We start from the raw sequence: 14,873 nt of genomic DNA, 5'->3' as shown, positions 1-14,873 counted from the left end.
TTGAACCCCACCTATGGCGGCTTCTGAGAGTCCCTCAGCCCACCTTCTGTCCGCTTCTTCCCTTGCTGCCCATGCCTCACTCCAAGTCCGCAAGTATCTCGGGAATGAGAAGCTGCGTGGATCTGGAGTCAGGTCTCACTCTGCCCAGTGAGAGTAAGAGGGCACTGAATGGCTTTCTCTGCAGTCTGGCCACCTCTCCTGTGTCGTCACTCACCTCTGTCTTACCAGGTTTGAAGGCCTGTGTCTGCTGTCGCTGCTGGTGGGGGAAAGCCCCACGGAGATGTTCCAGCAGCACTGCGTCTCCTGGCTTCGCAGCATCCAGCAGATCTTGCAGGTGAGTCCACCGCCTGGCCACCGCCCCCAGCCACGCCCTGGTCTCCGTTCAGACGCAGCGCTACATTGAGGTGGATACTTTCAGTTCTGGGCAGGTTCTTTCTAGCAGGATAAGCCACAAATAGAAACATGCTTTTAAAGTTTTTGTTATTTTTATCCACTGGCTTATTTTAATTCATCTGACCTTTCACACACTCACTGTGACCTCTGACTGTTTCACTTCCTTGTGAGCTCTTCTAATGAGTGACATCTCTGAAGCGCCTTTCTTCAGGTGTTGGATTTTTAGACTTTTTTATTTAAATTATTTTTATTTTTTTGACTGTGCACCGAGTGGCTCGTGGGAATCTTAGTTCCCCAGCCAGGGACTGAACCCACGCTCTTGGCGGTGAAAGCTCAGAGTCCTAACCACTGGACTGCCAGAGAAGTCCCCAATTTTTTTTTTCCTACTCCTCTCTTCCTCTTTTTTAAAAAAATTAATTAATTTATTTTAATTGGAGGCTAATTACTTTACAGTATTTTGGTGGTTTTTGCCATATGTCAACATGAATCAGCCATGGATCTCTTCCTCTTTTTAACATTTAAATTTGTTTCTATTTTACATCCTTTGATGACATCCCCACTTCGTTCTTCCACAAGTGTGTTCTGGGCACACATGGCAGGCTGTGTGCTGAGTTCTGGAGAGATGGTGGGGAGATGCAGTTGGACCCTGCTTTCATGGTGTTTAGAGTCTCTTGCAAGGGTTGGGAAACTGTAGGTGTTTCCAGATAGTAAAATATTGTAGGTTTTATGAACCATATATGGTTTCTGGTTGGTTTTTTTTTTTTTTTGGCTGTGCTGCATAGGCTGTGAGATCTTAGTTCCCCAACCCAGGGTCAAACCTGAGCCTCCTACAGCGGAAGCAAGGAGTTCTTCCATTGGACAGCCAGAAATGCCCATAGTTTCTGTTGCCGAGTGTTTCTTTGTTGGTTTGTTTTTCAACCCTTTAGAAAACGTAACAGCCATTCTTAGCCTGTGGGCTGTGCAAAAGCAGGCATCCACAGACCAGAGTTTGCTGACCTGTGTTCTGGTGGAAGAGAACAGTTATACAGTGAGTGTGAAGAACTAAGCTGGTGGGTGCTCTGGGGGTAAAGGAAAATGCAGTTCTCTGAAAGCATGTTAACGAGAGACTCTGAGCCAGACCAGGGAGGTGTGCGTGTGGCGATCAGGGTCAGTGGTTCAGGGAGGGCTTTTCTGCTCTGATGAGTAGGAGTACATTGGGCTGAGAAAGTTTCCAAAGTGTTCTAAGTGTGCAAAAGCCCTGAGAGAAAAGGCGTTTGACTCATTTGAAGAATTATAAGCAGGCGGGTGCGGCAAGGGTTGATGAGATGCAACTGGGGAAGTAGGTAGACTGGGACTAGGCCATGTGTGGTGGTGTAGGCATATTAAGAAGTTTGGCGTTTATTCTTGGAACAGCGGGAATTCATGAAAGGTTTTGAGCAAGGGGAAGGAGGTGGTGGAGGTGGTGGTGGTGGTGGTGGTGATGTGAGCAGATTTTCATTTGGAAATGCCACTCTGGCCACCATGTGGAGACAGGATTGGCAGCAGAAAAGCAGAACAGTGGACACTGAAGCCAGATTTTCCTGGGATGAGCAGTGAGCGGGAGAAGGCCTGGGACTGGGGAAGATAGACAGTCCTGTCAAGACATCTGGCTTTGCTGGTAGGGGAGAGAAGCACAGAAACACCTGAGATGGGTACATGGAGTATGGGCTCAGGAGAGGATTTTCATGGTGGGAGAGATGTTTAGGATGGGAGCAGGCCCAAATGCCAGTGGGAGGTACCCTCCTGAGGGGGCTGGAGATAGGGAGCTAGTTAACAGTGTGAGGGGCTTCTGAGAGGAAGGGATGGGGGACGGGTTGTCCCCAGATGGAGGAACACCCCCTCTAGTGGGATGAGGACCAAGATGGAGTGTTCAGTTTGGTGGCGGGAAGCTGAGGGAGTTTCCATCTTTGGGCTTCAGGCTTCTCTGAAATCCTAGGTCAGGTTACACAGAAGGGATGGTGCCGGAGAAGAGCTGAGCAGCGGAGGGAGCTAACAGTGAGAAACGCAGTGGGAGGGCCAGGTGGTTTTGAGGCCCGTTTGTGGCTGGTAGACCCACCGAGTCTGACTTCCTCACAAGGGTTCTTGTTTGTTTCGTTGACATGTGGCCACTGGTCTAGCAGGAGGTAATGTGCTGAACACTTTTTCCTTAGGTATATGTTAATTTGTTAGGAAAAGTCCTCAGACTTCAAACCATTTTTCCTCTATGAGTTCAGGGTAGGTTTGAGCCAGCCACGTGTAAGCTTGGCGAGATGGGGTGGCTCTGTTGTGGCTGAGACTTTGGTCTGGGAAGTACTCCTCTCCATCCTAGCAAGGGGATTGTGGTGTGGTAGCAGCAAGAAACTCTTGAGATCATTTAGTGAGATCTTTAAGGTGTGGCTTTGTTACTTTTTCTCCCCCCACCCCCCGAACATTCCTAGGACCCCGACACCACGGTCCTAAAGTGCGCGCACACATCCTCTCTGGATGAATGTGTTACTCGGTTGCTCCGTGTCGCTGATACAGTCTGTCCCCAGGGGATTTGACAGGAATGGGGGCAGTCGCTGTGGAGTTTGTCGGAAGCTCCATATTGTCATGTGGCTCGTTCCTCCTCCTCTCGGTGACCTTGATGGCCAGGTGAGAGCATGGGCTCTTGTCGCTGTTTAGTCCCAGGACCCGCCCCCCACCATGGAGCTGGCTGTGACTGTGCTGAAGGACCTACTCCGGTACGCGGCCCAGCTTCCTGCAGTCTTCCGGGACATCTCCATGAACCACCTCCCTGGCCTCCTCACCTCCCTGCTGGGTCTCAGACCGGAGGTGAGCCACCTCCCAGCTCCTCGACCCTGGGCCCCTCCAGTGCTTGCTGTCATTCACACCCACTGGATTAGAGAACTTGATGGGAAGTGATTGGGGAATGGAATTGAAGAAGTGAGAAGAGGGAGGGGCTGAAAAAAAGTGTAAGGAGAAGAGACCCTGAGGGCTGGTGGGGTGGAGATGGATGGGTTCTGGGGGCGCTGGGCTCTGCCTGACCATCTGTTCTTCCCACAGTGTGAGCTCTCAGCGCTGGAAGGAATGAAGGCCTGTATGACCCATTTTCCTCGGGCGTGCGGGTCTCTCAAAGTAAGTGTTCATAAAAACTCCTCTTCCTACCAACACGATTGCTGTCTTACTTCAGGTTCCGCCACTAAGATTTATAAGCATCTGTCTCCACAGCTCTAATTATATCACCTGGTAGCTTTATTTACTTATTTTTTAAAAGTTTCTAATGATATCATTTCTTTATTTCAGGCTGTGCTGGGTCTTCATTGCTGTACATAGGCTTCTCATTGCAGTGGCTTCTCTTGCTGTGGAGCAGGGCTGTAGGGTGTTTGGTCTTCAGTAGTTTCGGCCCCAGGTTCTGAGAACAGACGGGCCTAGCCATTCCGTGGCATGTGGGATCTTCCCAGTGTAGGGATCAAACCATGTCTCTTGCATTGGCAGGCAGATTCTTCACCACTGAGCCACCAGGGAAGCCCTCACCTCGTAGCTTTAAATGCATTCTCATTTAATTTTCACAGATGAAGGAACCAAAATTAAATAACTTGCCTAAGGTCTGAGGCCAAGCCCAGACTCTCCCCCGGACTCTCCTCTCACTGCCCTGCCTTCTCTGTACCTCTAGGATGCCCTGCCCATTTTTCTACCATCCTGTTTTACTCTGTTCCTAAAACTCGTTGTAACTGCCTCCAAGAAGCCTTCCTGACTTACTGTTTCCCTACGTCAGCCTCCCCAGCACTCTCCTCTCCTGCTCCCGACTGATCTCCTTCTGTCCCTTCCCCACCCGGTTCCCTGGGCTGCGGTGGCCGTGTGAGGGGCGCCGAGCAGCAGGGCCGTACTCAGTCAAATAGGCAGGGTGGACGTGGGTCCAGGCGGGAGGAAGGAGGTCAGCGAAAGAATTAGAGTTTTATTTTTAAGGAGATAACAAAAACAAATATAAAGCAGTAACAGTTAAAGGGCCTCTGGGATTGGTACATTTGTTGTCTGCAGGATAATTCTGTTGCCAACTTGTACCTAAGAACAAGTAGGTGTTCCTCTCCTGATTAAATGTTCTCTCTTGCTTTGGTATACTCATCATTGCTCGACAAACCACTGGGTTTTCTCAGGTGGAAGCACAGATCTGTGGAGAACTGGAATTAGTGGCAAATTACTAACTTTTTTGTGTAACTCATGTGATTAATCACAGTAAATGATATTACTATACTCAGTATTGCTAGTTAAGGGGGAGTTTGCGGTTCAGGTTTTCTTAAAAGTCAAATCACATGGTTCTGTGACCAAGTCAAAAAGGTAAAAAGAAAGGGGACTGGTACCCACGACGTGCCAGGCCCTCTGCTGTGTGTCTGCCATGCGTCATCTCATTTTACAGTAATTCTGTGGAGTTGCTGTCACCAAATGAAACAGGAGAGGGGCCCAGAATGGTTTGACTGACACAAGCCTATGTATCTGTAGTTGTCAAACCAGGGTATGAGCAGGAATTGCTTGCCCTTCAAGCCTATGTTTTTTTCACCAAACCAAACTCCACAGGTGGTGTTAAGAATGTGGACAGGATTGGCAGCTAGGCTTCTACACTGACGATGGCTCTGCTCCGCTGTTGGTGGCATGGGAAGGATTGTGAGCGTGTCACGGGCACCCGTGCTGTGGTCTGGGAGTGTCCTTACTGGTGACTTGCAGTATTTGAAAAGCCCCAGAGCACGTGGTATTTCTCCGTGAATGTGGGGCCATGTCCTTATTGATGTCTTGTTTTCATAGGAATGCCACTCCTAGCAAGTGATAGAATCTTTGGTTAGCAGGGCAGGACTTTGCCAAGAAGGCATTTGGAGTAACTCAGGGATTTTACTGAATTTTTTTGTTTTGTTTTGTTTTTTACTAGAGTTTACTAAGTTTAGTTAAAACTACCTTTCTTCTAAAACTGTAAATTAACTTCTCAGATTACACAGGCTAGCTGTGTCTTTGACTCTTACTGGTGACGGTTTGTGAGATTTTACTGCATAAGCCTGCTTCTGTTGAGCTTGGTTTGGGATTATCTGTGTCTCCCTCCTGCAGAAGGAAATGGCGACCCACTCCAGTGTTCTTGCCTGGAGAATCCCAGGGACAGAGGAGCCTGGTGGGCTGCCGTCTATGGGGTCGCACAGGGTCGGACACGGCTGAAGTGACTTAGCAGCAGCAGTGTCTCTGCATCCCCCCCAGAAAGTGAAGGGAGAACTGAGTGTTACCTCTGGGGTCAGGATTTGAGTAGTCAGACTAGACTGTGAGTCCTCTGCTTGTTGTTTAGTCGCTCAGTCGTGTCTGACTCTTTTGCGACCTGTGGACTGTAGCCCACCAGGCTCCTCTGTCCATAGGTTTTTCAGGCAAGAATACTGGAGCGAGTTTCCATTTCATTCTCCAAGGGATCTTCCTGACTCAGGGATCAAACCCAAGTTTCCTGCCTTGGCAGATGGATTCTTTACCACTGAGCCACCGGGGAAGCTAGGGCCCTTAATTTTCATTGTGAGTGGTCAGGAGAATTGATCTATAACTCACAGCCTCTTGTCAGATGGCATTTTTGAAGGCATGGCCTGCATATTGAGTACCCTGTCCAAACCAAGCAACAGAACTTATGCTGCTACAGCATGCGTGTGCCTTTATTTCTCTGAGGACACAGCGTCCTCTGGAGAATGCCCTCTGTTAGGAGCTTGGCTTTGTCTCTTGCCAGCGGGGCAGACACGGATCTCATGCACAGACGCCCCAGGGGCGTTTGTACTGGAACATCTTGCAGACCAATGCTTGGGAAGTGGATAGCTAGAGTGTGTATCTGCTCTCTGTTCCACCTCTGAGAAGCTTCTAGGGCAGCTGCTGTCTCCAAGTTTAGGACTCCTCCCAAATGAGGCATCTCAGCTTTCTGGGTCCATGAAGTCAGTCTATCCAGGATTCACCTCTCCTCCTCCTCAACACATTGATTATTTGTTCTGGAATGAGTGGGAAAACTCACCCCCTCTTGAGGGCACCAGGACATACCATGTACGCACACGTGCTTTCGTTCCTGGTGAAATGTCCCAAGTGAGCCTTGGTTTGCCATACTTTGGTTTGCATTGCAGGTCATTTCTTGTGGAACTGTGTGGTCAGGGCCGTGTCCCTGCACTCTGCTTGACCGCAGGCACATAAGCAGACTTTTGTTGGCCTCAGCGATCTGGCTTCCTGAGTCTCAGGGAGAGTGTGAGCAGGAAGTTGGTCCAAAGGGCTGGGTGCCAGTGTGGATGAGGCTTTGACGACTCTAAGAAATAGCATCCCTGGAGAAGCCGGTCAGGAGTCCAGCGGGTGGTTGCTGCTTTTGGTTTAAAGTGTTCAGAGCCCTGTCCCACCAGACGTGAAAGTGCTGTCTAGGTCGTTGTAGGCCTTCTCCTACCCTGGGATCAGCTGTCACAATGCTCCTCTCTCTCCCACTGAGAGTTCTGCAGTGGAGCCTGGAAAACCAGGTGTGGTTCCTGCCCCAGAGCCTCAGCAGGGAGCCCTGGAGGGTGGCTCCTGAACTTCACTCTGCTGGGCTCTGCGCCTGCTTCTCCCTGCTGTCTGCCTTGTTTTCTGGAAGTTGACTTTTGTGCCTGTGATGCCCCGATCCCAGTGGGGTCCATACACACTCGCCTGGGATTTAAGGCCCAGCCTGCTTCTCCATGGGCCCCATGGGAGACTGTCACTCTCCTCCCTGTGCTGGCCCCTCCGTCTCCTTACCTGCCTCCTCCACTTTCTCCCAAGCCCAGCTCGGTCCTGCCTCCCAGCTCAGTCCCTCCAGAGCTGCCCTTTTTGGTTCCAGGTCATGATTTTTCACACATTTGTCTTCCTGTTAAACCCACTGACGGTGAAAATCCTTTTCTGCTTCAGTATTCTTAGTCTTTTTGTGCCGTGGATCTCTTCTTTGGATGTTTTTCAATTAGTAAAATACATGGAATTGTAGGGAAAGTGTGATAGAATGCACATCTTTGTTAATATGTCAAGTAACAGAATCCAGCAGCAGGTCTGATGAGTCCTGAAGTTTCATGATAGTGATGCCCTTGAATGAGATGCCTGTTGACAGCTGTGATGTGAAGTGAAAGATCTCTGCTGGTGACAGAGGGACTGCTAATACTACTGTGGCTTTTTGTCTTCTTTTACAATTGAAAGAAAAATTTACATTTTATTTACAGGCAAGTGAAGATGATTTTTTTCCCGTCCATGTGCACGGGTCCCTTTGATTCTGCCCCCAGATAAGTGGGGCCCCAGTTACATGTTTTCTTGTGGGCGCCGCCAGGCAGCAGGCGGGTCCTGGTGACTGACTGGCCGGTTGCTGCTCTGAGCTCACTGCCCGCGTCTTGCTGGTCTACCTTCCCTTCTCTGTCGACTTCGTGCTGCTCTCACTGCTCCCGTCCCCGGCCCGGTGCTCCCGGTCTGAGCTGGCAGGGAGTTGGGGTGTGGAGGCGCCTGCTGTTCAGTGCTGTATCCTTTGGGCCTGAGGGTGATGACTGTCACTCTGCAAACGTTGGAGGAGGGGCCCCATGGTCTGTGGGACACAGCCCCCGAGCAGGGAGGCTGAGGACAGGGGTCGGCATTCATTTTCTACCACAAGCTCACGTCTGCTCCTGGGCACGGCGCCCCTGAGAGTGCGCTGCTTCCTCGTCTGCAGGAGAGAGAAAGGCCTGAGACCCTGGGCCTGGACACTGCTGCTGGGAGGGCCGGGGCTCTGAATCTGCCCCTTAGAGCTGACTCCCCAGCCTCCCCCTCTCTCTCCCCATGATCCAGGGCAAGCTGGCCTCATTTTTCCTCTCACGGGTGGATGCCTTGAGCCCTCAACTCCAGCAGGTAAGGGGAAGGAGGGAGACAGCGGGGAGCCTGGGGTCTGAGCTGGTGCTTCCCCCCACCTCTGTTTTCTATTGCCGCTCTCTCCATGTCCTCATTCCCCTCCCCGTTAACACGCAGTACACACCAGTAGGGCTTCTGCCTCCCAGTCTCCATCTGTGTCTCTCTGCCCCTTCTTCCATTCCACCTCTCCTCCGGGTGCTCTGACCTCCATCTTCCTGGGCGCTGGTGGGGTTGGGATCCACGGCTGGGCTGATTCCCTCCTGACTGGGTCCCCCCTCTCTGGCAGTTGGCCTGCGAGTGTTACTCCCGGCTGCCGTCTCTGGGGGCAGGCTTTTCCCAGGGCCTGAAGCACACGGACAGCTGGGAGCAGGAGCTGCGCAGCCTGCTGGCCTCTCTGCACAGCCTGCTCGGGGGCCTGTATGAGGGCGCAGAGGCAGGTACGGCCCGGCTGACGCTCCGGGGCGGGGGGTGAGGTGAGGGGACCAGGGGACTAGTCCAGGGAGGGGGGGCTGCTGATTTTTAGGCAAAAGGCAGTAGGTAGAATATGGGTGGGTCCTCCACATGAATGGAGGCGGGGCTGGCAAGTACAGGTGGCTGTGTGTCTGTCCAGCTCCCATGCAGTACGAGAGCCCTGGGATGGAAACTTTGCTGTCCCCCTCAGAAGATGCGGATGCCCACACCCTCCTCCGGCTTCGGCAGAGGTTTTCGGGGCTGGCCCGCTGCCTGGGGCTCATGCTCAGGTGTGTGAGGGAGTGAGGCGGGAGGCAGAGGGCCACACTGGGGACCCCACGCTGAGGGGCTCCCTGCTCAATCCTCTCCAGCTCCGAGTTTGGGGCACCAGTGACCGTCCCCGTGCAGGACATCCTGGATCTCATCTGCCGGACCCTCAGTGTCAGCGCCAAGAATGTCGTGAGTGGAGCCGGCCCCGCTGGCAGCCCTTCTCCGGGACCCTGGGCGGCCAGGCAGGCAGGCTGGGGCTCCCACAGTGCGTGGTCCTGACTCGTCTAGCTGCTCTCACTCTCGCACTCTTGACCTGCGCCCATGGGCGTGAATGGGCTCCCGTGCTGTGGAAGCGCTTGGAGCAGGTGCTTCCCCAGGCGACAGTGAGCTGGGCGTCCACCGAGTCACTGCCGAGGGCTCCGGCCTGCCTGCCTGCCGCATCGTCCTTCCCCGGTCTGTCGAGGACGGTGTTTCATCCTGTCGGGGGAGTTGGGCCGGGGGTGGCTTCCTCACGTGCGTGTATGCAGTCTTGCGCCTCCACCCTCTGTTTCCAAACTCCCAGTCTCACTCTCTTCCCCCACTCATTTGCTGGTTTTCCCCACAGAGTCTGCTGGGAGACGGCCCCCTGCGCTTGCTGCTGCTGCCCTCTCTCCACCTTGAAGCCCTGGACCTGCTCTCGGCACTCATCCTCGCGTGAGTGGGGTCGGGAGGAAGCGGCGCAGGGTTTGGGACGTGCTGGGAGCGGGGGTCACCGTTCTGTCTTCACTCCCAGGTGTGGAGCTCGGCTCTTGCGCTTCGGGGCTCTGATCAGCCGCCTGCTTCCCCAGGTCCTCAATGCCTGGAGCATTGGGAGGGAGAACCTCGGACCAGGCCAGGAGAGGCCCTACAGGTGACCGTCCAGGAAGGGAATAGAGAGGAGGGGTGGTGGTGAGCGGGTGCTGCAGGGCTGGGGGTGGCGGCGTGGCCTCCCCCTCACAGGCGCCCTCTGCGCCCCCTGCAGCACCGTGCGGACCAAGGTGTACGCTGTCCTGGAGCTCTGGGTGCAGGTGTGCGGGGCCTCGGCGGGGGTGCTGCAGGGGGGCGCCTCGGGGGAGGCCCTGCTCTCCCACCTGCTCAGCGACATCTCCCCGCCAGCGGACACCCTCAGGGTGAGAGAGGCCTCCCCGTGCCCCTGGTCCTCACTCGATCCAGCCTCCCGACCGTCCTGCCTTCCTGCCGGCTGGTGTGTGATCTGTGTTCCCTTCCCCGCCAGCTGCGCAGCCCCCGGGGGAGCCCTGACGGGGGTTTGCAGACCGGGAAGCCCAGTGCTCCCAAGAAGCTGAAGCTGGACGTGGGGGAGGCCATGGCCCCGCCCAGCCACCGGAAAGGGGACAGCAATGCCAACAGCGATGTGTGTGCAGCCGCACTGAGAGGTGGGTGAGGCCTGTGCCTGGCACCTCGGGGCCGGGAGGGTCTGGGAGCACTGGAGGGACTGGGTGTCCTGGTGGAGGGGGTGGAAAACATGCAGACCCGGCTAAGAGCCTGCCGAGGGGCTGCACTCTCCCCAGGGCTGCAGGTGGGCCCTGCTGTTGCATGGGTCTCGGGTGTTTTCGTTTGCACACCCTCTGTCCATGGCGTGTGCTCGTGTGTCCCGGGGGCGGGGGAGGAAGAGGACGAGACCGCTGCCCGGCAGAGCTTGCAGCCCCAGGCCCGCTGCTGGAAGCAGAAGTGACTTTCCTTTGGGTCCCGCATGTGCACTGCCCTCCAGCGCTCCCCATGTGTGAACTCACATTTAGAGTGTATCTCCATCTGAATTACATAACGTTCACAGCTTTGTGTAGTAGAGGTCCACTCATGAGCCCCATTTTATAGTTGAGAAAACAGGAGTCACTGACTTGCCCGAGGGGGGGCAGAGCGGGCGCTGCCCTGGGCCGCCCGTCGTGTCAGCCTCTCACGCTCGCCTCCTCCTCCAGGCCTCAGCCGGACCATCCTCATGTGCGGGCCTCTCATCAAGGAGGAGACTCACAGGGTGAGGGGAGCCTGGTCCCCGCTGGAAGGGGTACTGGTGGGGATTCATTCGGACCTGGGCGCAGGCCCTGGAGGACGGGCGGGTCGTCTGGCGGCGTCTCCAGCTGTGCGCTCTGTCCTTCCAGCGACTGCACGAGCTGGTGCTCCCCCTGGTCATGGGTGTCCAGCAGGGCGAAGCCCTCGGCAGCTCCCCGTACACCAGCTCCCACTGCCGCCGCGAGCTCTACCGCCTGCTGCTGGCCCTGCTGCTGGCACCCTCGCCGCGCTGCCCGCCGCCTCTCGCCTGTGCGCTGCGGGCCTTCTCCCTGGGCCAGCGCGAGGACAGCCTGGAGGTAACTGCTACGCGGGCCGCGTCCACCTCGGTGTTGGCCCTGCGCGCCCCCAGTACTGAGAGGTCCTGACCCTTGCTCTCGGCCCTTCTTCCCCCAGGTCTCCTCCTTCTGCTCAGAAGCCCTGGTGACCTGTGCGGCTCTGACCCACCCCCGGGTTCCTCCCCTGCAGTCTGTGGGCCCCACCTGCCCCGCCCCAGCCCCAGCCCCGCCTCCTGAGGCTCCAGCTCCCTTCAGGGCTCCAGCCTTCCACACGCCGGGCCCCCTGCCCTCCGCGGGCACCATGCCCTCCGCAGGCCCCATGCCCCCGGCGGGCCCCCTGCCCCCCGCACGCCCTGGACCTCCAGCCACAGCCAACCACCTGGGCCTGTCTGTGCCAGGCCTGGTGTCTGTACCCCCCCGGCTCCTTCCTGGCCCTGAGAACCACCGGGCAGGCTCCAGTGAGGACCCTGTCCTGGCCCCGAGTGGCAGCCCCCCACCTACCGTCCCGCCAGATGAGACTTTCGGGGGGCGAGTGCCCAGACCAGCCTTTGTCCACTATGACAAGGAGGAGGCATCGGACGTGGAAATCTCCTTGGAGAGCGACTCTGATGACAGCGTGGTGATCGTGCCTGAGGGGCTGCCGCCCCCGCCCCCGCCCCCCTCAGGCACCACGCCCCCGCCAGTGGCCCCCGCTGGGCCACCTGCAGCCTCCCCTCCTGTGCCCGCCAAGGACGAGCCAGAAGAGCTGCCTGCAGCCCCAGGGCCGCTCCCGCCCCCTCCCCCGCCTCCTGTTCCCGGCCCGGTGACACTGCCACCACCCCAGCTGGTGCCGGAAGGGACGCCTAGTGGGGGAGGCCCCCCAGCCCTGGAAGAAGACCTGACAGTCATTAACATCAACAGCAGTGATGAGGAGGAAGAGGAAGAGGAGGAGGAGGAGGAGGAAGACGAGGAGGAGGACGAGGAGGAGGATTTCGAGGAGGACGAAGAGGAGGAAGAGGAATACTTTGAGGAGGAGGAAGAGGAGGAGGAGGAGTTTGAGGAGGAGTTTGAGGAGGAGGAAGGTGAGCTGGAGGATGAGGAGGACGAGGAGGAGGACGAGGAGCTGGAAGAGCTGGAAGAAGTGGAGTTCGGCCCGGCAGGCGGGGAGGTGGAAGGAGGAGGGCCTGTGCCCCCAAGCCTGCCGCCTCCTGCGCTGCCCCCCGCCGAGTCTCCCAAGGGGCCTCCGGAGCCAGGACTGGAACCCGGGCTGCTGTTGGAAGTGGAGGAGCCTGGGACCGAGGAGGCACCTGGGCCTGAGACAGCCCCCACGCTGGCCCCTGAGGTGCTCCCCTCCCAGGGGGAGATGGAGAGGGAAGCGGGGAGCCCCCCTGCAGGGTCACCGCTTCAGGAGCTTGTGGAGGAGGAGCCCTCTGGGCCGCCAACCCTGCTGGAAGAGGGGGCTGAGGGTGGGGCTGAGAAGGTATCACCCCCACCAGAGGCGTCTGTGGAGGCGGAGGTGGAGGCGGCAGCTCTCCCCCCAGAAAAGGTGAGGGGGCCCAGCGGGGAGGAGGGGCGGGAGCGACACGCATCCTGACCCGCTGGGTCTGTGCCTGCCGCTGTTCTGAACTTTTTGTTTGTCCCTGGAAGGAGCAGGGTGACACCGCTGCCATGCTGGCCGACTTCATTGACTGCCCCCCGGACGATGAGAAGCCGCCACCTGCCTCAGAGCCTGACTCCTAGCCCCACCCCACCCCCCCTTTTCTTTTCCAATAAATTTACATCCTTCAGTAGCGACTGCTGCTTCTGCCTTTTGCCACCATGCTGTCCCCAGCCAGAAGCCCAGGTGTCTGCTGGGCTTGGCCTGTACCCACAGTGTTTCCCAGGCGTCCTGTGAGCCCCGCCATCCATAGAGGAGCCATTGACCCACAGGGTCGCTCTACAAGCCAGTGTCAGAAGTTGAGCGCGTTGGCCCGCTGCTCTGGGTGCGTGCTCGGTTGGCTGGAGAAGCAAGCAGTCCTGCTTCTGTTAGTCCAAGGGTGGGGCTGTGAGGGGATGTGTAGGACTGTATCCTAGTGAGTGAACCTGTTAAAACACAACACACACTGCCTTGGTCTAAAGGAGCAGGCTGAGTGCCTGTGATGGAAGTTTAGAGCGTTACGAGAAGGTACAGAGTTTAGTCTGGGACTCCTGTGAGTTGGGACCTGGGGCATCCCAAATTACAGGGGCGTCCATCATGGGTCTGGACAATGTGTTTTAGGGCTGATCCTTGCAGTGACAGTCCCCCCGGCAGGAATCTGACAAGCTCACTGCCGGCCTTCCTATCTGCTCTTGGAGGTTTGGATGTTTTCCAGCCAGGATCTGATCCCTTTGAGCGTTGGGATACTACAGATCCTAGGAGACTGTTGTACAGATCCCAGGACTTGGGGTGCCTGTGTGAGCATCAATGCAGGGGTATGTATGTGAGATAGTATTGAGGCTTATGGGCTTGAGGTAGATGCCTCGTGGGTTTTTTCATTCTGTGAACGTAAATGCCTTGGAAATGCAGAGAAGGGAGTGACTTCCCAGCTGCACGTATCCTGAACAGTCTTTTAGAAGTGACATCTGAGCTAATTTGTGGAAGATAGGTAGATGTTGAAAAAATATTCCTGCCCTCACTCGCCCAGCCCCCCAGAAGGGAGGAGGTAAGATGGAGTAGAAAGACTGGAGCTCACTTCCTCATGAAAACACCAAAACACTGCTCACTGCGGAGCAACCAGTGACAAAACGAACTTAAAACAATGCTGTATAAGCGAAGAAGGAAAGGTGGTGGGAGGGGCGCTCTCATGACATCAACTCTTGTATCTGCCGGGTGGATGACCCGCAAACGGGAAGATAATTATACACCCCAGACCTACAGGAGAGTTCTGAGCCCCATGTCATGCTCCCCAGCCGGGGGTCTGGTACTGCGAGGAGGAGCCCCCAGAGCATTTGGCTTTGAAGGCCAGCGGGGCTCGCGTGCAGCAGCTGCAGGGGACTGGAGGGTGCACGCAAGCTCTCACGTGCACTGCGACCAGGGCACAGGAGCCTGGGCGAGACCTGCCTGTGGGTCTTGGAGGGTCTCCTGGGGAGATGGGGGTCGGCTGCGGCTCACTGTGGGGACAAGGACATGGGTAGCAGAGGCCCCAGGGAGTGTCCATTGATGGGAGCTCTCTCAGGATCAATGGAGCAGGATAGAAAGCCTGGAAATAAACCCACACACCTATAGTCAGCTAATGTATGACAATGGAAGCAAGAATATACAATGGAGAAAAGACAGTTCTCTTCAAAAAGTGGTGCTGGGAAGACCGGACAGCTAGATGTCAAAAGAATGAAACTAGAACGTTAATGTCACACACAAAAATAAACTCAAAATGTATTAAAGACCTAAATGTAACATTGATGCTGTAAAATGGGTCCCCAACCTCCAGGATCTAATGCCTGATGACCTGAGGTGGAGCTGATGTAATAATAATAGAAATAAAGTGCACAGTAAACATAATATGCTTGAATCATTCTGAAACCACTCCCCACCTCCAGTCCGTGGAAAAACTGTCTTCCGCAAAACTGGTCCCTGGTGCCAAAAAGGTTGGGGGCTGCTGCTGTGAAACT

The 14,873-nt window shown here is 55.8% G+C and overlaps 1 protein-coding gene across 6 annotated transcripts in view; it reads left to right on the top strand.

Moving 5' to 3' along the window:
• Positions 1-13,030, top strand: part of PELP1 (proline, glutamate and leucine rich protein 1) — a 47,480-nt gene extending 34,450 nt beyond the window's left edge. For 5 of the 6 annotated variants that reach the window (XM_065909739.1, XM_065909741.1, XM_065909742.1 and 2 more), the window contains 15 exons: positions 229-334; positions 3,055-3,204; positions 3,436-3,507; positions 8,170-8,229; positions 8,516-8,666; positions 8,840-8,969; positions 9,051-9,138; positions 9,554-9,642; positions 9,722-9,838; positions 9,950-10,097; positions 10,202-10,361; positions 10,902-10,957; positions 11,082-11,288; positions 11,386-12,792; positions 12,894-13,030. In XM_065909739.1, the coding sequence (XP_065765811.1) occupies positions 229-334; positions 3,055-3,204; positions 3,436-3,507; positions 8,170-8,229; positions 8,516-8,666; positions 8,840-8,969; positions 9,051-9,138; positions 9,554-9,642; positions 9,722-9,838; positions 9,950-10,097; positions 10,202-10,361; positions 10,902-10,957; positions 11,082-11,288; positions 11,386-12,792; positions 12,894-12,986 (3,034 nt within the window). In that variant the 3' untranslated portion in view covers positions 12,987-13,030. The remainder of the gene's footprint in view (positions 1-228; positions 335-3,054; positions 3,205-3,435; positions 3,508-8,169; positions 8,230-8,515; positions 8,667-8,839; positions 8,970-9,050; positions 9,139-9,553; positions 9,643-9,721; positions 9,839-9,949; positions 10,098-10,201; positions 10,362-10,901; positions 10,958-11,081; positions 11,289-11,385; positions 12,793-12,893) is intronic. The other variant, XM_065909738.1, reaches the window with a different exon arrangement.
• The last annotated feature ends 1,843 nt before the right edge of the window (positions 13,031-14,873 follow it).

Source organism: Muntiacus reevesi, chromosome 18 (assembly GCF_963930625.1).
Source record: "Muntiacus reevesi chromosome 18, mMunRee1.1, whole genome shotgun sequence".
Lineage (NCBI taxonomy): Eukaryota > Metazoa > Chordata > Mammalia > Artiodactyla > Cervidae > Muntiacus > Muntiacus reevesi.
This window is presented reverse-complemented; position numbering and strand designations above follow the sequence as displayed.